The 24,198-nt window shown below is 42.5% G+C and overlaps 1 protein-coding gene across 2 annotated transcripts in view; it reads right to left on the reverse strand.

The window, feature by feature from the left end:
- The window catches only part of FRZB (frizzled related protein), a 37,230-nt gene extending 26,122 nt beyond the window's left edge, over positions 1-11,108 (reverse strand). For both annotated transcript variants that reach the window (XM_083376030.1, XM_083376029.1), the window contains exon 1: positions 10,350-11,108. In XM_083376030.1, coding sequence (XP_083232156.1) covers positions 10,350-10,854 — 505 coding nt within the window. In that variant the 5' untranslated portion in view covers positions 10,855-11,108. The remainder of the gene's footprint in view (positions 1-10,349) is intronic.
- Positions 11,109-24,198: the final 13,090 nt, after the last annotated feature.

Below are 24,198 nucleotides of genomic sequence, written 5' to 3' on the forward strand. Positions count from 1 at the left end.
ACAAAAAAAGCACTGAGTAGTACTAATAGGGATTTGCAAATTGAAGTTGAAAGAATTGGGGGGGGAAGTCAACTGTAACTAGAGCTCACATAGCCATACTGAAGTGATTTTAAAGTTTTAAATTTATTTTAAAGTTTTTAAAGTTTTACATTTGCAACACTGACTTTGCAGAAAACCCCTCCAAATATTACAGTCATACCCCCATGAACTCTCGGTTCCTGGTTAAAACCCAAATAATGAGAAAATGCCCAGTAATATACTGTGACATTCACTGGATGAATAAACTATGACAATGATAAATATGATTATTTAATATTTAAAGCCACAGGTTTTAATGCCAAATCCCTTCAATGTTCTCTTAAAACAGACCTCCTCTAAATTCATTGGTAGACAAGAAAGATGAGATTATAGGTCACCATTTTCTACAATGGTTGTCCTTCCTAAGCATTTTCTTAAATATATTGTTTTAGTAGCAAGTTGGTTATCAACACCGAGCAATATAAAAAATAACCATTGTCCTTTTGAGATAGCAACGGTATCAAGTGCCCATGGAGGGCAGTGTAATGTATTGGGCCTTTTACTTCAACTATTTCCATGTGTCTTTGAATGCTGTTTGAGATTGCTTAATCAGGGGGTTTTTGTAACGGTCGCAGGCTGCCCAGACATGCAGTCTCCAGGACGACCATTAGTTGGCTCTGGAGCGGGAATAGGTTCCTTCAAACCTATTGGCTGCCATCTAGTGGCCAGTTGTATAAATAGCTGCATAGAAGCCTCTGTTCTCAGTTCTGTTCCTGTTCCTACAATAAAGCAATGTTCCTGTTTGAACTCTCTCGTCTCGCCTCCTGCTTGCAAGATACCCAGTGCACAACAGGCAGGATAGGATCAAAACAAGCAAGACAAAATGGCTTACATGGAGAACTGCATTTCCAGCCTCTACTTCATTTCTCTTTTTTCCTTCTTCTAAGAAATAGTAGTACAAACCAAATTTATTTGGTTTGTATAATCTGTCTCGCTATCAAAGGGGTAAGCAGGGTGGAGAACAAAATTAAAATATTAGTGGGGTCCAAAGTGGTATGATCCAAAATGTCATCCCATCAGGTACCTTCTCATGCTGCTTAATAGATAGCAAAACTGTCTTGGCAAGGCAGTTTCCATGATGTGAGGTCCCAGGAAGTGAACAGAAGCAGTTTTGAGCTGGGAACTTTTCCCATATGAATGCCTGTCAGTCAGCCGTTCATGGCTAAGAAAGGTTGCTCGGGACTGGTGATGAGTTTGCTCTCCAACTTCATACTCTGTCATGCTAAGTGTCTTGAGTTAGTCTATTCAATGGAGCTGAAGGGATAAACTTTTCATTTGGGAGAAGTGTGCTCATGGGCCTTGAATCACCAAGGGCTGGACCAAAGGCGTTACAGGAGGACAAGGCAGGAGGTCCTATCTTCCATTATAGGCCCAGTCCACACATTTAGTTTCAAAAGTGGGAATCTTTGGTTCTGCAGATGTTGAATGTCAACTCCCAGCAGATCAATCACAGGAAATGTGAAAAGTTGTACACTTATTGTGTGTAATGGAAAATTAGATTTAACACAGCCGAAAGCTGCTGGGTGGTAAGAGCTGGCCCATGACTTTATGTGCCATTAGGAAACACTGCAACCTGCCATTAAGCCAATGAGTGAAACCAATAGATAGACTATTCTTAGTCCACATGTGACTGTCAACCTAATTTTATGTACTCCCTAATTTTATGTACAGCCTAATTTCAGAAGCCCGAGCAATCAGTCAAGATAAGTGATACTAGAATTGAATGCAATAACATCTCCACTCACTTTTTTGACTTTGCCTTCCACCCCTTCCTGCCTCAGATCTGCCCATCATTGCCCCACAGATGCAGTGGTGGGTTTCAAATATGTGAACAACCGGTTCTCTGTGTGGATGCCGCTTCCGGAAGTCCACTGTGGGCCTGGGCAACAAAAAATTAGCTACCGGTTCTCCCAAAGTGGTGCGAACCGGCTGAATCCCACCATTGCACAGATGTCTTCTGAGAGAAAACAGCCTTGTGTAGGGGAAAATAATATTCCTCCTGATTCACAATGACTGATAGTGGGGGCTTTCTCTGATTTCAGAGCAGAGTCTTACCAAGACATAGCAAGAACAGGAGTATGTCTGCACAATAACTGTATTATTATTTTTTTGCTGTGGCTGTTATCACAAAGCAAACACTTTTGCATATACAGTGCATTTAAGATGATTTCTCCCTAAAGCCTTGTGATCATAACTTAGCAGGACATATCCAAAGCACAGTACAGCCCCAGGAGCTGTAGGCAGTGCTACAAAACCCAACTTCTTTCTGGCCATATGGAGATGCAAACTAAAGTTGGGGAGGAGACTGACAGGTTTGCTGGGAAGATCCCAGGGCCCTGGGGTATTTAAGCACAAGCCTCGGGTCCATACATACAGGTGTGATTGATCGACAAGTTACACCGGTTTGCATGGACCCCAAGGCTTGTGCTTAAGGGTCCTGAAACCCCTCCTGCAAAAACCTATTAGTCTCCCCTCCCCCACCCCACTCCCAATTTGAGTTTGTAATCTCCATTTCCCAAAGTTTCAAGGCACTGTTTAGTCTACTTTTAGAAGATGAGGAATTCGTATTCCTGGAAGGAGTGTGTATGTGTGTGTGTGTGGGGGGGAGGGTTGTGGGCAGAGAGAGGAGAGGGAAGAAAGGTAGCTTCAGCCTAGTGGCCAGCTTGTTTGTTTAGTTTAAAAAAAAATCTCAGCACTAAGAATGTCATCATGTTCCCCCCCCCCCCCGTCAGTGAAAGAAAGTGTTCATGGATTCCACACTGGCTTTATTCAATGAAGCTATTGTGCTCTCTGTGGTCCTCCCGTAATAGGTAACGTTGGGGCACTCTGACAGAAAACGACTTCTCCTCCGTGGCCTTGAATAGGACGGTTTCTTAATGGTGCGTGCGTTTTTGCCAACCTGGATTTCAGTGCGGATCTGTTCTGAAGGCACTTTGGGAAGCACCTCCGTGCTTAGGGGAGGTGGACCTTTGCAGAGGCTTCAATGGGAGACATTCACCCTCCCCGCCATTCGAAACCACTTGCCCGCAGAGCTTCCCAGCAGGTATCAGACCCAACGCAGCTGAAACAACAGTCAACACTCTGTCTGTAGACGGATCTGGGGAGAGAGGCTTAGAATGGCTGAAGCTTGAAGGCCAGTTGTCAAAATACGAGGCAAATTAAGAATGGGGAGTAGCATGAGCCTGAGGAGGGGAAATGGGCTGCCCCAATTGTCTCAGCTGAAGCCAGAAGGTGCAGATCTAGCTGTGGGGTGGAAGTAAAAAGGTACAGTTAGGCCGGGGGTAGGCAACCTTGGCTCTTTTATGACTCGTGGACTTCAACTCCCAGAATTCCTGAGCCAGCCGTGCTGAGGGGAAAGGGAGAGGTTTCCAAGCTGAGCCGTGCTGGCTCAGGAATTCTGGGAGTTGAAGTCCACGAGTCATAAAAGAGCCAAGGTTGCCTACCCCTGAGTTAGGAATACACCGATTGGGTTGTGCGATGTACTTTTAGAAAGGCGCGAGAGAGCAAACCTATCCTGAGATATGTACCTTCCTTTCTTCTAGCTCTAGTTTACTATTTATAAGATGGCCTAGATTTTCAAATTTATCAATCTCAGCTTTCTGGTGCCCAGATGATGTCCAGAATATTTCCCAACCATTCCAAAAACCTGGCATAATGGAAAAGCAAACCTCCATGAAGGCAGTCAAATAGGGAAACTGAGGACGTGGACAAGTACTTAGCAAGCCAAATGTCAGCAAGCCAATAATGACAACTTCCTTAGTCACTGTAAAGTGGTCAATGGAGCACTTTTGACATTTATCCTGTGCACTCTGCAGTTTTTCCATCTTAATTCAGAGCACTCTAGTCTTACCCGAGTAAGGTATGAACCTGGAAATACTTGTGACGTTTCAAATCCAGCACTTTTCCTCCATTCCTGAATTAGAAAATCATTTTTTTTTAAAAAAATTAAAATAAGGTTTATAAGTTTCACAAGCATGATATAGAGCCAGCATTTGAAATGTCAAGGATTTCTCAATCCTGCTCTTCCTCAACCTTTCTGGAGGCTGGCGGCCCAGAGTGGGGAGAGGGAGGGGGGGAAGGAGGGGATGAATTTGTGGGAGGGGCAGGCGCATGTCCGGGTGCCTGCACACACACGAGCACTTGCCACGTTCGCAGCGACGCTTGTGCAAGTGGGGCCGCAAGCGCCCACGAGGCTCGTGCGAGGCCATGAGCGCCTGCAACAAGGCTCGCGTGAGTGGGGCCGTGTGCGTGCACCAGCCAGCCACTCTCGTGGACCAGTGGCAATTAGGCCACGGCCCAGTTGGGGACCCCTGTTTTAGAGCACCCTTGGCAATTACATGGATCAGTCCCTGTAGTTTTCTTAGCAACATTTTCAGAAGACGTTTGCCATTGCTTGCTTTCTTGGGATGAGAAACAATGACTGGCCCATATTTTACCAATTAACTTCTGTGTCTAAGGCAGGACTAGAACTTGGGTGTCCTCACTCTTCATCTAGCCATGCTGGCTCAGGAATTCTGGGAGTTGAAGCCCACGAGTCATAAGAGAGCCAAAGTTGCCTACCCCTGATCTAGCCTCTTAACAACTACAGTAGACCAAGCTGGCTCTTTCTTGGCTTATAGATATATCTTTATGCTCAGCTGTCTTATTTGAATGGCATGAGCCAGAGCATCTGTCAACTCAGGTGGCTTTCAAGCAATTTCTCATCAGGTTAAGGATGTAGATCCTATAGAGTCCCAGATATTGTTGAACAACAACTTTGATTGTCTTTCATGCTAAGAGCTTGTAATTCAGTAATACAGCTAGTCCTCGGCCTACAAGAGTTCATTCAGTGACCGCTCAAAGTTACAAGATCGCTGAAAAAAGTGACTTATGGCCATGTGACACACAACCATTGTAGCAGCCCTAGGGTCATGTGATCAAAATTCAGACAGTTGGCAACTGACTCACATTTATGACGATTGCAGTGTCCCGGGATCATGTGATCACCTTTGGTGACTTTCTGACAAGCAAAGTCAATAGGTGAACCAGATTCACTTAACGACCATGTGACTAACTTAACAACCGCAATGATTCACTTAAAACTGTGTCAAGAAAGGTGACAAAATGAGGCAAAACTCACTTAACAAAGGTCTCGCTTAGCAACATAAATTTTGGGCTCAATTGTGGTCTTAAATCGAGGACTACCTGTATAGGAGAAATTGCAGATTTTCCACCTTTTCAGTATGGAAAGGGTCTCCTTTAATTGGAACTTTGGGAAATGGCAGGATGCACCAGAAACTGAATCCCAGAAATCTTAAGCAAAGCAAAGCAAACAGACTACAGTGCCAGCTAATACAAACAATCTTGGTTTTGAGTATACTTTGCAGTTGACAGCCTCCATTTTTTTCCCCAAGACATAGAGGAATTTTAAGGGTCATCTGCCAATACTATCACTGGTGAGCTCACAGCCAGGAGACTATCAGTATAAGAGGGATCTCTTACCAAAGAGAACTTCCTCTAGGATTCTCTGTATTCTGGATTTCATGATTACTTATCATGCATCGCCATGATAGAAAGTTTAAACATACTAGGGAAACGTAAGGAGGAGAGTTACACCAATGAATAGCCAATCCTCAAGAGGTTACTTTATCATCACTGACCAAGATTTGCCAAATGGAATTTCTGAAAGCTCTCATTTATTTTATTTTTATTTATTTTAATCCCATTTATATCCCGCCCTTCTCCGAAGACTCAGGGCGGCTTACAATTTAAGCACAAACCAATGTGCTTAGCAATAGCCTTCATTCTATGTATATGCCTGCTTATTAGGGCTTTCCCCCCCAAGCGGCATTATTACAAAGTCAGCTTAATTGCCCCCAACAATCTGGGTCCTCATTTTACCTACCTCGGAAGGATGGAAGGCTGAGTCAACCTTGAGCCTGGTGGGATGCAAACCTGCACTAATTGCAGGCACTAATTTAATTGTGGTAGGCTTTGCCTATTGTAGTCATGTGTAAGTATCCTCCTGATCTTCTTGCTAAGTCTATATGGTAACTTAATAATTGGTCACAAAAAGCTACCTTTGGATTCCAATACACATTTCTCTTGGAGTTTGAGACTCTCATAGTGCCTGAGCACAAATAACCAGCTGTTTCCTAATTCCTATTGGAGTTCCAAAGGGACTGAGGATAACAGTATGTTGACATGGAAATGGAGAAGATGGAGGTTTGTGGCGATTGGCATACAAATCTGAGACACTTTCACTAGATTAGGCTGCAAATAAAAAATTATATGCATAAACATTCTCTCATTAAAAAATTAAGTAACCCACAAATTTTTGAAGTAGAAACCTTTACAACCTCTTCATTTAACTCTACCATGTGAAGGAAGCTTTATTTCCTTTTTAATATATGCACTTGTCTACATATCGTTTTATACCGTTTGAACAATGTAATTGTCCATTAATCTTTATTTAAAATGCTGATATTTCTTTTACATTGCTCTAATTCCAGGCAGGATATGTTGACATGTTTTTCATACAATTTAAAATACAGTTAATAATAATGCTTTTGTGTGTATATGCCAGACATGTCAAACACAAGGCCCGGGGGCCAGATCCGGCCCGCGAAGTGGTTTCATGTGGCCCGCAAAGCCATCCTGGAAACAGTGAGGGAACGGCCCCCACTGCCTTGGCCCTGGCCCAGAGACCCTCCTTCTGCCAGAGACCCTCAGATCTGTCCCACTCCTGCCCAGGCCCCCATAGGCACCCTTGATGCGAACGATGTAGAGCTGGCCATGTCCACCCAGTAGGCCATACGCACTCTAGCCACGCCCACCCAGTAGGCCACACCCACCCTGGCCATACCCACCCAGCCCCTTGAGGGCAACCGCAATGCTGACGTGGCCCTCAATGAAATTGAGTTTGACACCCCTGGTATATGCTTTTGTGTCACCACTAACTTCCAGCAATTGCGTAGCCCTAGACCTTTGATGCAGAACCTTTTAGAGACCGAGTGCCCAAACTGCAACCCAAAACCCACTTATGTATCATTGGGTGCCGGATGGGCATGGCCTTTGGATGGATGTGGCCAATTGGGTGGGCATGGCCCATTGGGTGGGCGTGGCTGAAGTGGTAATGGCAGACTGGGTGGGACTAAAAAGTTCAATCAATCAATTCCAACTTTGCGAGAACATTTTTTTCCCCGTGAGAAGTTGACATTGATTGATTGATTGATTGAACCTTTTATTTTTGCACAAGGCGGTGGAGGCCTAAAGCGAAAAGGTTTTATAAAACCCAGCTGAAGGCCTAGGACTGGGGCAACAGCATGCATGCCCACAGAGATGGCTCTGTGTGCCGTCTGTGGCACCCGTGCCATAGGTTCGCCACCACGGGCCTAGACTAATCTCCGTACTTTTCTTGGCAAATTTTCAGAAGTGGTTTGCCCTTGCCTTTTTCTTACGGCTGAGAGACAGTGATTGGCCCAAGATTACCCAGCTGGCTTCATGCCCAAGGTGGGACTAAAACTGCATCCTAATGCAGAATTTCCCAACCTTGGCAACTTTAAAACACATGTACTTAAACTCCCATGAGTCCATTCATCTTATAATTGCCAAGGTTGGAAAACCCTATTTGAATGGAACAGATTTTTGAAAAAAAAACAAACCCAAGAAAACATCTGTGAAATACCATGTGTAGCTGACAAAGTGTTCTGCAGTGTTGTGATTTACAAAGTGGCCAAAAGGTACGTGTGCCATTATTCCAATTTCACTGTGCAGTCACCACTTCATAAGTATGCAGCCTCCATGGCTTTAACTAGAATCCAAAGGAAAACAAGAACCCATTCCATCTGTGGGACTTCTTCAGATCAATAAGGGCAAGTAGCAAGGGAAGCTGCAGAAGGATGGAGGCTCTTAAAACAGAAACCAGCGGTTTCATTTTTCTAGCATCTTCAGCACTAGTATTTCAAGAACCACTGCCAAAATAAATTCAAAAGAAAACATAAAAGATCCTAACAATAAAGTAGAAAGTTGCAAAACTTTTTTTTTTTGCAAAGAAATTAACTTTGGGGAAACAAATTTTGCCATTCTAGTGATAGCCACACAGCAGAGGAAAGCTAGGTCTTTAGTGAAAGTCACAGCTGGTAATCAAGGTGCCGATTTACACTAAGCAGCAGCTTTCTTTCCATAGGATACAATACGGTTTGCTTCAACACTAAGCAAATGTTCACTTCATATAGAAGACCAATTATCTTAATTCATCCCTCAGAAAAGAAACCTGAAAGCATGGGCAAGTAACACTACAACTGCGGACAAACTGACATTGATTTGTGCTTTAGATTGTAAGCCGCCCTGAGTCTTCGGAGAAGGGCGGGATATAAATGGGATTAAAAAAAAAGTGTCCTAGATTTCTCCATCATTCAGGGGACTTGGACATAGGATAACTCCACTAAAGCTGGTACTATCACCTCTTCCCTTTCCTTTCCTTCCCATGCAGACTTAAATACGTTTTTGTAACATCTTGAGTGAACAGAACCAGAAAAAGCTAACAAGCATTTTTAGTTAATCATAAAGAAAGTATTGCCTGGGAACAGAGTCCAAAGTCTAAGATTTTTTTTCTTGCAATTTTTTTTTTGCTATGAAAATTTTGCAATAACTTAGATGGAGAACAGAATATGAGGCACTAGGGAAGGTTACGGGCATCTCAGGAGGCTGAGGCTGGAGGAGCTATGATTGTGGAATGGAAAGGCAATAAGGGAGTCAGAAGACCTGGTTTGCTGGAATTGTGGTTTACCAACATAAAGCAAAGCAAATTATCACGGTTACACACTGGAAATGGAGATACACCCATAAACTTAGAACAAGAAAAATTAAAGGCACTTCATTGCTTTAATTGCTGCTGGAGACCAACCCTCATTAGCCCCAGGCAGTAACAACTGGAAACCACAGATTCCACAATCTCTGTTGAGATGTGTCAGGCATGATAGATAAGGATTTGAAAAGTTGATTAATCATTTCACAGTTCTTACGATTAAGTTCATTTCCAAGCTAGAGATTTACAGAGTAAATCAGCATCATTGTGGCTACACACAAAGGTACAAGGATAGATGATTACAAATGACTATAGAGATTGGCCTACTTTTACACAGGTCAAAGAGTTCGATGGGAAAGGCTGGGAACACAAGCGATTGCCATAACAATAGATTGCTGCTTATAGGTTGTGGGCAAATATAGACAAATAAGGCCTGGAAATTTGAAAGGATAGGGAAGGTTTAACTTGCAAATAAGGAAAAGATGGGCAATTGGAGAAAGAAGACAAGGATCCACTGACAGTGAATGAGTGAGGTTAGCACAAATCAATGTGCTTAGCAGTAGCCTTCATTCTATGTATATGTCTGCTTATTATTAGGGCTTTTGCCCCCCCCCCCCAGTGGCATTTTTACAAAGTCAGCTTATTGCCCCCAACAATCTGGGTCCTCATTTTTGGATTGGAAAGGGCCAGCAGATTTGAGACAATAGTTCAAGCCTTGGTGGAGCAGTGGGCTAATGCCTCCTTAAGTAACACCAGCTGCCTGCAATTAGTGCAGGTTCACATCCCACCAGGCTCAAGGTTGACTCAGCCTTCCATCCTTCCGAGGTAGGTAAAATGAGGACCCAGATTGTTGGGGGCAATTAAGCTGACTTTGTAATAATGCCTCTTGGGGTGTGTGTGTGAAAGCCCTGATAAGCAGGCATATACATAGAATGAAGGCTACTGCTAAGCTTGTAAGCCGCCCTGAGTCTTCGGAGAAGGGTGGGTTATAAATGGAATTTTTTTTTTTAAAAAAAGTTGTTTAGTTGAGGAGAACTCCTACAGGCAATGGCTGGCTCAGGAATTCTGGGAGTTGAAATCCATGAGTCATAAAAGAGCCAAGAGGTTGCCTACCCCTGTCTTAGGGAGAAGGAACTCTTGAGCAAATTTGTCCACATTTCTTTTCCCCTTCTCTCGCACGGTACACACTCCCTCCTCCTCTTAACACAGTGATTCTGGATTCCCCACCTCCCCATCCCAATTTCATTTCTCCAAGGGGCCTCTAGACAAGGTGGTGGTGGTGGCGGCCGGAGGAAAACGTGCGATTCTGAACTCGGAAGCCTCCAAAGGATCCAGAAAACACCTGACGGTACCAATTACTAGCCAGGCTTTTTATGGGGAGGTGGTGGAAGAGAAACGCGTCAGGAGGGCAAGGCCAGGGTTGGGATCCCAGCTTAGCGTTAAAGCGGCTGGGCTGGGGGAAGGAAAGCGAAGGCGAACTCACCGGATCCTTCGGCGGTGACGATCGCCTCGGGGGAAATGCAAACCCCTCGGTCGTAAACCGGCAGCTCGTCGCAAGCCAGGCTGTCCGGCCAGGCGTGGCCGTACTTGAGGAGGACCGGTTCGCAGCCGGTGCGGGCCCTCTGGCAGACGGACTTGCAAGGTTTGATGGGCTCGTGCTGGAAGTCGAGGGTGCAGATGGGCGCGTACATGGCGCAGAGGAAGAAGAGCAGGTCCGGGCTGCAGTGGATGCCCAGCAAGCCTTCGAACTGCTCCATGGCCAGGATGGCGTTGGCTTGCGTGCTGTGGTGCAGGTGGTTGGGCATCTTGGTCATGTTCCAAGGCAGAGACTTGCAGAGAGGGATGCGCACCGGCTCGCACGCCGCGCCCCGAGTCCCCGGCGCCCAGGAAGCCAACAACCCGGCCAGGGCAAGCAACACAACGAGCGGAGGCGGCGGCGGCAGCAGCGGCTTCATCTTCCCGGAGCCGCGGCCGCAACCCAGCGACATCCTCTAGCGACCCTTTGGCGAAGCCCGCTTTCTTCCCGGCGGAGGTGGTGGGTGGAACCGCTCGGGGACCCCTCTCCGGGCGACTCCTTACAAACAGCCTGGCCGCACGCAGCTTGCGGTGCCGAAAGCTGCCCCGGGGAGTCTCTTCCCCCCTTTCCCCGCACAGCCCGGGAGGGAAACGAGGTCGGTTCCCTCCCTCCCCTCCGCCGCTCCCGAGCTTTGGGAAGGCGGCTTCTTTGCCTCTTCAGAGAGAGAGAGAGGAGAGAGAGAGCAGAGCTCCGCAGCAGGCTAGAGAGGCAAAGAGGGCGAAGAAGTTGTGCCGGCGCGGGAGAGGCGCGCGAGGTCGAGGAAAGAAGTTTGGCTGAGGGAGAAGGCGGTGTGTGGGAAGGGGGGGGGGGTTGTGTGAGAGACCTATCGCGCCGCTCGGCGAGCTCCGCTCCTTCCAGCCCGGCTTCGCTGATGTGGGACTGGGTCGCGCCTGCTGCTTTTGCACTCCCTTCCCACCTCTCCCGGCCGGAGAGCCCCACCTCCCTTCTCCCGCCGCACCCCCCGTCCTCCTCCTCCTCACTTTTTCCTAGGAGAGAGAGAGAGAGAGAGAGAGAGAGAGAGAGAGAGAGAGAGAGAGAGAGCTGACCTGAGGCTGCCTCCCTCTTCCCTCCCGGGCAGACGACCCCCCCCCGCCCCTTTCTGTTTATCCATCTGGAAAACGGCCGCCTCTTTCGCTCGCTTTGCGCCGTGTTTTTTGTTTCGTTTCGGGGATGGTAGGGTGTGTGTGGAAAGCTTCTGGTTCTGCCCGAAAACGAGCCCTGGCGACAGTCCCCATAATAAGCTCGCTTCAGACTGAGATTCGTTCCCACCCACCCCCCCACCCTCAATTGGCAACTTGGCTGAGGGAAGCACCTTAATTCTCCCGCTTTTCTCTCTCTCTCTCTCTCTCTCTCTCTCTCTCTCTCTCTCTCTCTCTCTCTCTCTCTCTCTCTCTCTCTCTCTCTCTCTCACACACACACACACACACACACACACACACACACACACACCAGGCTTAAATTCCTCAGCGAGTTAACGGGGGAAAACTCGCCGTTCTTTTTCCTTTCGACTTAAGCAGGGGTAGGCAACCTCGGCTCTTTTATGACTCATGGACTTCAACTCCCAGAATTCCTGAGCCAGCTTGGCTGGCTCAGGAATTCTGGGAGTTGAAGTCCATGAGTCATAAAAGAGCCGAGGTTGCCTACACCTGGAATTAAGTATTCCTTTTCCCCCCCTTTTTTCTTTTTACAACTTTCTCCTTTCTCCTTCTCCCTTCCCCCCTCTCCCCCCCCAACAATAGAAATGGCTCGTAAGAGCTTGCCTTAAAAGTCCCCCAAACAAATCTACTCTCGTTTGTCTTTTAAAGACCCTTTTCATTTGTCCTAGTTTCCCCCCCACACACATACACCCCTACACACACACACACCCCCTCATCTTTGGGAAAACTTTCACTTAGCGGCCAAAGGCAGCTCTTCCCACATGGATCCAGATGCTTTTGATCTTCAGGAACAAATAGAAAGCAGACCATCTCCATCGTCCCCTCTCTCTCACCCTTGGACAACCCCCCCCTTAATTTCCCACTGGTCTCAGGGCAGAAAATGAAGCCACTGGCCAATGCACACACCCACACACCAAACAGAAGGTGAAAACCAACCAAGGAGGGCAGCAGAACTCCCCACCAGATGCAGCCTAACAGGAAATCACCTTTGCTCCCCATCCTTCAAATATGCTTTTGTTTTCACCCTCTCCTTCACACTCGGTCAAGAGAGATGGAAATGGAAAGGAAGCTTGCCTTCTCCATCTCTCCCAGGGCATTCCCGCGCCCTCATTTGGCTAGAAGGAAGAGTTACAAAGAATTGTGAGGGAGGGTCAGCCCTACATTGGTCCCAGTACTGAATAACGGCTTAAGGTGGTTTTCCATATGACTGTGCTACAAAAACTGTTAAGTTGTACTCAGCCCTCTTGAGTTTCCAGTGTCATTTTTATAACTTTACAATGGGAGAAATTATGCAATCATCCCACTGATTGCTTTAAGATTATTTTATGGCCTGCTCTTGTGGCTGTACAGTTAGTTCGTGGTTAAAGATTTGCAGGCGAGTGCCTCACTTGCATCCCTGCATGCCCCAAAGCACCAGTTTGAATCCAAAGGGCTGCACTGTCCTAAAAGATAAATCTTCCAAGTTCAACTTGATTTCGTGGACATATCCAGGTTGTTTTCTTGGCAACAATAAAGTGGGTTCCCACTGAGTTCATCTGGAGTGTTTTTCAGATTTCACAGTTTGTAGTTTCGTGGTGCCTCCTATCCAAATAACAATCAGACACCGCTTGGGTTTTTCAAGATCAGCCAAGGTTAGCCAATTGCTACTAGGTAGGGGGGCTTTAACATGGAACTGTCATTTAAATTACTCATGATAGTCAATAGAGCATTGAGTCAATAGATATTGGGTTGGGGGGAGAGGACAGGATATGTCAGGGAATATAATCTCATTTGCCTTGGAGGGCATATAAAATCAGTGTTGGGTCATAGTCATGTTTTCTAGCAAATTTGGGCTGTCTGTGGTTATTCATTATAGGCAGTTATTGGCCAAACATTGGCAGATGCCAATGTTTTATATCAAGCAATGGCTAGGTACTACCTCAGGGGTGTCAAACTTGCAACGTCACGACATATCATGACTTTTATTTGCCATTGCCAGCAATGGGGTGGGCGCGGTTTTGCTATGATGCATCTGGGCTGTGGGCTGGCAGTTTGACACCCCTGTACTACCTGCTAGATTCAAGTTGCATTTGGGATTTAATAATTTGCAAAATGCAAATGGACAAGGAGAAGGTTTGCAAGTTCATCAGACATTTGCTCATGGATATCATTATAAAATAACATGGCAAAGCAGATGGGTTTATTCATGGTTTTGTAATATTGGAAAAATATAATAAGGTTTCTTAAATGATCATTTAGTGGGTTGATTCATTTAACATGTAACTTGATATCATGAGCTGCCAATGATGATGTGGGTGCTGTTTTTTTGTTTTGTTTTTAAACATAGCTTGAGATTCCAGGATGGCTTTGATTTTAGTTTATTTTTTAATCAGTTGCTGTTGACAGAGCTCCTCTTCTTTGCATTATAAATATTGTGGGGTAATTTTTCACAGAATTCTCATAAGACTTACAAATGGGATAGCCCTTTGGGTATAGCGGAGGCCTTTATGAGGGAGACATATACTTACAAGAGTAATAAAATCAAACAATATATTGGAAAATACAAAACAATACTATATACTGACACAATAAAACAGTCCAGCTTTGATAACTCCTTGATAAATCCTCTGGGGGGGGGGGGAGAAGTCTTTGCAACTTTCTAAAACTTGCACAATTCTCCAAGGAGTCCAGAGCAGGTTGGTTTTCAGTTAAACCAAAGATACAAATGAAATAATGGAAATTTCATAAGTATATATTCATGATAGTCTGGCAGGAAAATTTAAAATGGCATCATGTGTAATTTGTTACAGGTGCAACCTTTGTGTAATGTAACTTAAGACAGTCACAAAAAGCCTCCAAGGCCAAGAAGAAGGTCAAGTTGGAAATGATATGCAGCTGTTGTCAGCCTCTTATTTCAATGCTACTTTTTTTTAAAGGTACAGCAAAAAACTCACATTTGTTCCCTTGCATAGTGTTTTCCTATAGTTACTGTTTTCTGTACTGTGTATTGCTGTATTGTAATGCTTGGAACAATTCTATGTTTGAATCTAATGGAGGATATAATAAATGAAGACTTTGTATGAGGGGCCAAGAACAACATTTCTGGAAGATTTTTTGTTTCTATTAACAAAATTTAAAAAATATTTGAACCGGTGTCTGTGTGCGCTGGAATAAAACTCAAAATGAAATAAACTGGTAATCAAAACCCCACCAGGATATCTAACCATCTGAATTAACTGCATTTGTTAAAATATACTATTTCATTTTTTTTTATTTGTATTTCCTTGGAACTTCTGCAAAAGAAATATCATACCAAAGGTTTCCATGAACATTGTCTAGGCGGGTCAGTGGTTGATCAGATAGCTTTCACAGTGATATAGCAAATGAATCCTAACATCTTTATGTTACTTATTGCCATTGTATACTCAATTACTAAAGAAGACAATACACTGAGTTCAAAAAGGTGATCTTGTGAATAGGTTTAAGTTATAGGAAGTTTAAACTTCCTGAACAGATGGACAACGGCACCAGTTATCTAAAGGAGCAATGGCCTGGGGCTTTTGACCAGAAGAGACCTGATCAGGATTCCCTCATTCTGAATCTTCTGTGTTAAGTAGAATCTTAATTTAAATGACTTCCAAGATTCCCGTTTAACCTATAAGGTTCACAGATTGCTTTAAGTTACAATTGGCGAACTTCATGTACCATACCACAAGATAATGCTTTATTTATAAGCCACAATGACTGAGTTTACATAAAATAGTGAATAGTGAATAACCAAATTATGACATGCAAGGTGAGACCCTGTAATGGGCAATAGGAATAAACTTGTGGAACCCTGAGTTGAAAGTCCTTTAACTGGGTCATCTACAAAGCCCCATCAGTTATTGCAGAGATAAAATAACATCAACGCATTAAGGAAGTCTCTTTCTGCCGAGCAGATGATCCCATTGCAATTAGGGGAAGAATGTAGTATGATCCCTCACAGTTGTATAGGCTACATTTGGTGGAAAGCCCAAGACTGCATGGATTCTTGAATCATTGATTGCTTTCATTCATAATATAAAATCGCACAGTTCAGGACACACACTTATTAATGTGGGAGCTACAATTACAGTTGCTCCGGTATTCTAAAGAATGCAATGTCAGGAATTGTAGGGATCACCAGTCTGCAAGTTATAACAATTAGCTATCATTTATAACTATCAGTTTCCAAACTCTGCCCATTGCCTGCCTTTCATCCTACACCTCACCTTATCAAGCTTTCTCTCCAAGACAACCTTTGCCTAATAGGATGTGTACTGACTTATTTCTTCATTTCGAAGTCCATGACTCAGCTGGAAATTGTTTAGCAAGGAAGTTAATTCAGTTCTTGCATCTTTCATATTTATTAATCATCCCACAGGGGCATCTGCCTTTCTCTAGACTTTAAGGGTGTTTATGACTAACTTTAAACCCCCTGGACAATATCTGACTTGTCAGTAGAATGGTCGAGAAATAGGAAATAACATGGAAAAGATGAAAGGAGAAGGGTGTAAATTTGGGGGAAGGCAGCTGTTTTGCACCTACCAGTCTCCAGATTCATCTTCAGATACAGGCAGTCCTCAACATACGAGCACAACTGAGCCCAAAATTGTTGTTGCCAAGTGAGAAATTTGTTAAATGAGTTTTGCCCCATTTTACGACTTTTCTTGCCACATTTGTTAAATGAATGACTGCAGTTGTTAAATTACTAACACTGTTAAGTGGATCTGGCTTCCGCGTTGACTTTGCTTGTCAGAAGGTCGCAAAAGGTGATCACATGACACTCCCCCCTCACACACTGCAACTGTCACAAATACGAACCAGTTGTCAAACATCTGAATGTAAATCACATGACCATGGGGATGCTGCAACGGTCATAAGTGTGAAAAATGGTCATAAGTCACTTTTTTCCAGTGCTGTTATAATTTTGAACGGTCACCAAATGATCTGTGTTGTAAGTCAAGTGAAGGAATATGAGGCCTACCAAGCAGGAAAATGTTGGCTACACTATCCTTACCTCCCAAACTGTTCCCTTTACGGGGCAGCCTAGAAGAAGGCTCACTTTCTGCTGCTTTTATGGGCATAAAAGGGTTAAAGCTGAAATAACCACTCACTCCCTTTGAGGCTATCTATGCTAATGATACACAGCCACTGTTACTGTTTCCAGGTGGCCCTGGCAAGTACTGTTTCCTTGTGATAGGTAGATAAGGTAAATGGTTGCCTATTGTTCATGTCTCTCTCTCTCCCTATTTTATGAGTGCCTCTTAATCCAATTTTTACCAGTTGTGCTTTTTATGCTTGTTGAAATGAAATAGCAAGCTACATTTTTGCTACCGAACGGAGGGTCAGGTGTGTTTGCTCTGATCTGGATATACAGTAGTGCTTAAAACTTTATGAACCTTTTGAATGTTCAACACTTCTGCACAAATGTGATCTAAAACATTATCTGTTCTATACGCAAGTCCTTAAAACCAGATCAGGAGAACCCAATTAACCAAACAAGTCAAAAATATTATCACCGTTCATTTATTTATTGAGAAAAAATGATCTAAATGTGTTCTGTAGGGATTGACTAGTGACATGGGATGCAAATTACCTACAGTAATTTTCAAGCAAACTGGAGGGAGGCAAAATTAAACTTTGATCATTCCAATAAAATAATCCAAGGTATTTCCAAGGGCTTGGTCAAGCATATAGCTGAACCACCATCCAGAGCTCACAAACTGTAGACTATGCCAGGGGTAGGCAACCTCGGCTCTTTTATGACTCATGGACTTCAGCTCCCAGAATTCCTGAGTCAGCTGACTCAGGAATTCTGGGAGTTGAAGTCCATGAGTCATAAAAGAGCCGAGGTTGCCTACCCCTGGACTATGCATTTGGGCTTAATTAGGAAGTACTACATGCGAAACTATATCTCTAAGAAATTCTGGAGAAGTCACATCCAAAAGCAGTTCTAGTCAGGTTAGTTTGGATGAAAAAATGATAGGTTAGTTAAGTATGGAATAATTCTAAGGTTGAACTGTAAGTTGTTTCAAGATTGTGCTTCAGGAAAGATCTGGGATGAGCTGAGCAATCACATGCATACTCAGGAATTAGCAATATTAATTTAATGCTCAGAAAACTCATGAATCTGAAATTATCAATGAGTGAAAGTTTAATAGAACCTGTGTTAGGGCATCAACCTATGCAGCAGAGGTAAGGCCACCCCAGTGCCAGATATAGGCATAAGCTGAACAAGCTACAGTTTAGAACCTCACAAAATGTCAGAATAACAATTTTCTGCTTTTGCAAATGAGTTCATTATTATATTAATAGTTACCTCATTACTTATTTTGTCAGTGTTTGTAGATATGTTAACATATCTTAAAATTCTTTTAAGATTATATTTAAGTATTGTTTCCAGGATACACTATATTACAGTCTATGAAAGAGATCAAGTCAGCTAAATAATATGTAATCAGTAAATACATTCATTTGAAAAAAATGTTTTTTTCACTTTAAATACCTAGATTTTAAATAATTAAAAGACATATATGTTTTCAATATTTTTGTGGTAACCCAAGATCCTGTTTGGTATGCATCTTGGTGAGACTTGCTGGTTATACTTTTTAACAAGGGGCCTCCAAGCTTTATTTAGTTTAGGGCCTCGCTAAGTCTAAATCTGGCACTGTGTAAACTAGAAAACACTAAAGAGATAATAGAAGAAATCAAAATCATAATAAAATTTGTCTCAAGAATGTAGTTGCCAGACTGGAGGCACACTGCATGATAATGATAACATTGTTATTACATCAAAGAATTCTCTAAAAAAATAAAATGGAAGAACATAATCTAACATTACAGTAATAAAGAAGAAGATATTAAAAGGGAATGCACACTTTACATAGTTAAAACAATAGAAATAGATAATGAGATCAAACTTTCTAAAAGAAAAGTCAATCTTGCACAGATTGGGGGAAAAAAGAGGTGCAGACAAATAAACTGCTTTTACGTTAGATGCTTCCTTGAAAGTGGACATAATCCTGAAATTGAAAACCTTATTTTTTTCCTGAATAGTAGTGCATTAAATCAAGATATCTGTAACTAAGTGTGTTTATAAGTCTGATGGATTTTATTAAAGAAAACTTAGCAAATGGAATGTTCGTATAGGTGTGTGTGGAAAACTGAAATGACTGATGAATCATAATGAAAACAGGAATCCTTTAAGAATCGTATAATGCGCCTTAATTGGATGCAATTGAAAACCATAATGAAAGCAAGAATCTTGCTTAATGTACCTGAATGAGATGTAAACTACATAAGTCAATATAATAATAGAATGCAGTTGTAAAATTGACCCTATTTTGCACTGTTACAAAATACCACAAAGTAATGTTAATGGCAAAGCACAGTGAAGCTAATTTGTAGGAACTTATTCAACCTGAGTAGGAAATAAAGGATAAGGACAATTGAATTCTCCTCGCAAGAAACAAAGAGAATCAAAATATGGATGCTATTTAAAGGAAAAAGAAATACTGGCCGTCTTCAAGTTGCCACCATTCATTTAGTGACCGTTTGAAGTTACAACAGAACTAGAAAAATGAACTTCCAAACTGGTCCTTGCACTTAACTATTGCAGCATGGTTACAATTCGGGTACTTGGCAACCGGCTCACATTTATGACCATCACAGCGTACTGCGGTCACGTTCTCTTGCCCTGCGTGAACTGCCTCCACTTCCCCTACCTGCTGGATCTTCCCCCCTTCTCTGTCCTTTTGGACCCTCTGGACAGCAGGGCTGGGATGAAAGGGGCCACTGTGTTCTGCTGACATTACTTGTCACCACCCCGGCTGACCTTCAACTTCTTCACCTTGCTGTGCCTCACATCGACGTACTTTCTGCTGGGCTGAGGAGTTCAGGCGAGTATGTTTGTACGACTCCTGGCTGCTGGTGGACTGAGATTGCTGAAGCAGGGCAGGCCCACTAGGAACCCAGCAGCTGGTGAGGTGGTGGCAAGCAGGCATGCGTGCAGTGGTGAGCCGAGGATGCTGAAGCAGGACAGGACTGCCAGGAGCTCAGTGGCCAGGGAGGCGGAGGCAAGGCCAGCCCTGACAGAGTCCATACTATGCCATGGAGCCTGAGGTAAAAAAAACAAACAATGACACTTAGGATAGTAGTGGTGGTGGTGGTAGGGTATAGTGGTGGAATACAGCAGCCTTTTCATCTCGGCCATGCTGTGCAGGGTGTCCAGAAGGGCAGAGATGTAAAGGGAGATAGGTGGGTGAAGACAATTGAAGAAGGGGGGGGGTGTAATTTGTGCAGAGCAGAAGAGTGAAGTCCCACCACAGCTGAGACTGCCAGAACTGTGGTCACTAAGCGGTGCTGTCACATGATGTTTCGTTTAAAGCAGGGGTCTTCAAACTTGGCCCTTTTATGACTTGTGGACTTCAACACCCAGAATTCCTCAGCCAGGCACGCTGGCTGAGGAATTCTGGGAGTTGAAGTCCACAAGTCATAAAAGGGCCAAGTTTGAAGACCCCTGGTTTAAAGATTGCTTTGCTTAGAAAGAAATTTCCAGTTCCAGTTAGAATCATAGCCTCAAGACTACTTGAAGGAAACACTTTTCCTAGGCTTGACTGCAAAGCAGTAATTAGAACTGGATGACATCGCCAGGGCTCGCTGCCTTGGAAGAGTGAGGAAAATTCTCAGGGACGACTCACACCCTGGTCCGTACCTCTTTACTCTCCTACCATCGGGTAGAAGATACAGGAGGAGTATAACCAGCCGCACCAACAGGCTGAAGAACAGCTTCTATCCATGGGCTGTCAGGCTTTTGAACGGGAAATAACTTTATGTGTGATTGACTTGCGAGGCCGGTGTGTTGTGCAATTAGCTCACATGGTGTAACAAGATGGAGGGTTTGTTGTCACTGTGAGTTGTGGGGGAGGGGGCACGAAGGGAGGCTCAGCCAATCTCCATGTATACATGGTTGTACTTTGACAATAAAGGTTCATTCATTCAAACATTTTTTGCCCCATGCCAATCAAGACAAGGGTGGGAAAAGCTACTTTTTAAAACCTTCTTTTTGGTAAACAGTGTGTTGCCTGGGTTAATGTTTAAAAAACAATAATTATTTTTTTTTATTCTATAGTCCATATAATAGCTTTACTTGATTTCCTCTTCTTCCAATAATATTCTCTTTTGCCAACCTTAAATTAAAACTTTCTTTTCAAAACTTTCTTATCCTTTTAACCTACTTATCTGGAAAGCCATCTACTCACAAAAGGTGCAGATGAAACCCCACATGATTTACGGGCAAACCCAATATATCATATCTGAAGTTATTTAGGTGCCAAACCTATGCATATATCCCTCAAGAAAAAAAAGGAATAAATTACATTGCAGAACCCAGTTAGGAATAATGCTGAATAGGAATAAAGTTGAATAGAAACGAAAGGCCACAAATAATTTATTTTAATGAGGAAGAAAATAACCCTTAGGTGAACTGCAGTGTTTAAATAACACAAATTTGGTTTTAAAAGTAACACCTGGATTTATCCAGGAAGTTCACAAAGGGAATCAGCAAATAACAACACTGGACAGTCAGAAGGGGTTCCTGAAAAGGAATCTGAAATAGCATCGGGATTCAGAAAGTGCTACTCACATATAATCAAACTGAGGCCCAGGATTAGAATTAAGATCTCAAAAGATCGAAGGAATCCCACTTGAGGTAATGTGCTGCACAGCTAAAGCAAAGGATGTGCCTAATCCCATCTGGTAGAAAGACAAGGACTCCCAACAACTGGACACAAAAATGGAAGGCAACTGTATGGCAAGGGATCCTTGCTTAAAAGTAAGACATGGATCTGAATAGAAATTTCAAAGGACAAGGGCCGTAAGATTGTTAAGTGGGTTTTCAAAACAAAGCTTGAGGTTCCTGGGAATGTGCAACACCATAAAGCAGATTAGTAGCAAAGGGCAGTGCACAAACAAATCATGGTGATTGTGATGTTTTTGTCACTAACATCTAAGTCAAACAATATAATTTCCAAGAATAAGCCAATTTGTTTTCTTAGCTGGGAGGAAAATCACAAATAATTACAAAATCATTTGCTGTATTTTCAGACTCTGTCTAATGCAGTTAGTCCTGGTGGAGTGATAAAAATGAGCAGCTTTAATTCAGGACTCTGATCTTGCCGAATAACATAGTCCATTGTTTCATTATGGCAAAGATTACTTGAGCTGCATGAGGATAACTTGAGAAAAGGCTCAGCCTTCTATGTATCTCATCTTTAATATTTATTCTAGAGTTTGCAATTAACTCAACTAAGCATCTCTAATCTTTTTTTAAAAGTGCATGTATTTGCATCTAAATTGTTATTAAATGGTTGTTTGTTTGTAGTTTTAACAGTTCTGTTTGCCAGCCTCTAAGGTATACTTAATTCATTGGTTTACCCTAGCCCCACAGCATGCAATTTCTATTAGTCTTGCAAAGTCAACATGATTTAAGGACAATGCCAGTGTGTACTCTAACACCTCACATTTTCTAAAGAAGCTTTATCTTACCTTAATTATCAACAGCAAGACAGCAAAATCATTAATTCAATTTGAGCTTCCTCTCCTACATCAGCAAAAGCCATTTTTGTAAGTAGACAAAATGAGTCAAATATGGTATGAGATGGGTGCATATATATATTTAATTCATAAATATATTTATAAATTTGAATTTTTACACTTGCTTTATGCACCAGAGTTCCTTCTGGAGAGATAGGTGACTATATAAACTTCATAAAGCTAGACAACCACTTCAATTTTATGTGTTGAATTTTAGAGAATATTCAAGAGCGTAATATTTCAGTAATACAATTCTTGGAATCTTTCTTTTTTACTTATACTCACATTAAATGGCCAAAATACTGCTGAAACTGAATGCATTTTGTTAGCATTTTTAACAAGTTGGCTTGGTTCAATGAATCTTGCAATCTGCAAATGTATGAATATCTTGAAAATAAGAACTAAGAAAAGTTGAATTTGTTCATTTGATATGAAACAAGTTTATTGCTGCTGAGCAGAATTTCAGGAAAAGAGGACTTGAGCAGACTTTGTAAGCAACACTTCTATTTAATCTGTCAGGATTGAACTATTAGTCATAGTAGACAAAAGATCTCTACTGACTTCCTATGAAAGATGTTATGTACGGACCATGAAATATGGATTCCACCTGTCTTCTATGTGCTCATAGATTTAATATTAGGACATCAAAGTAGTGATACAGGACTTTTGGTTTCAATGGTTTAATAAAGTTTGAGGTAACAACTCTATTCAGAATCAGTCTCTAGTGTAAGAACATTAAACACGAAGCTCTTCAGATCTTCTTGATGTAATCATTGCTATCTGTGTTGACTGGGATGATGGAAATCAAAATCCCACAGGTTGTCAATCCCTGCAGAGATGGCAGCCTAACTTCTTCAAACCCAATGGCAGTCAGGCTGGTTCTGAAGGGAAGTAAGACTGGTGTTGCTTTCTTCTAGCATGTTGTTTGGTCTTTCAGAACTGTCTGGTAATATGGAGCAACAAGAATTTTAAGAGACAACGTAAATGATTTTAGCACTTGCGCTGCATTCAGTGGGAAACAACAGACCTACAGCTAAACTTTAGTCAATGTAAAACTTTATAGGGAGGATTTTTAAACTTGTAAATGATTTGGAAAATGTTCATTATGTCCTTCTTTTAACAGTATAATCATTGGGATCACTTCATAATACTGCCTGCAGATAGTATTGATTTGTATATTATCTGTTAATCATTTTTACAAATAACTCAAAAAGTGGCGAACATATCCAACACACTTTTCTTCTCCTACTTTCTCCACAATGACACTGTGAGCTGAGCTGGGCTAAGAGAAAAGATTAGACACTACAACAGCTGGATCTGTGTATCTCAAGAGGATTTGAATGTAGACGAGAATGGAACTTAAGTTTAGAAACTTCAGGGTAAGTAATAATTGTCACAGGAACAGGATCCATGCATGGTCTTATGCAGACCAACTAAGAGTTTTGGGGAAGCTGTATGTGGCATTCAGAAATGTTTCAAAAGAAGCACAGAACTACGGTAATGGCAAAGGATTGCCATAATTATGATTATTACGCCAGGTTAACTAAAAGTAACTGAAAAGTATGCAATCAAAAGTTAAGGGACTAAACTTTTCGCTTCCTTTAGTTACAGTAAGAAAAATGCAGAGCAACCTGCAAAGTTAGGTGATTTTAATGCATTCAAAGTATTAAAAAAATAAAGTACTCTTCAATCAACTGTAATGTAATCATAGCCATTAGAGATGACAGTAAGGGAAATGCAACTTGTTTTGCTCTTTCTTCTTTAGTTGTTAAGATACTAAAAATATATTCCGTACCAAAAAAAAAGAACTAATGTTGAGTCAAATATTAAAGAAATTCTTTGATGAAGATACATTAAAATTGTGGTCAGTTCAATCTAAAGGTAAAGGTAAAGGTTCCCCTGCACATGCGTGCTAGTCGTTTCTAGGGGCCGATGCTCATCTCTGTTTCAAAGCCGAAGAGCCAGCGCTCCGTAGCTTAGTATAAAAATAGGAAAGTCACCAG

The sequence above is a fragment of the Vipera ursinii genome, assembly GCF_947247035.1.
Source record: "Vipera ursinii genome assembly, chromosome: 1".
Classification (NCBI taxonomy): domain Eukaryota; kingdom Metazoa; phylum Chordata; class Lepidosauria; order Squamata; family Viperidae; genus Vipera; species Vipera ursinii.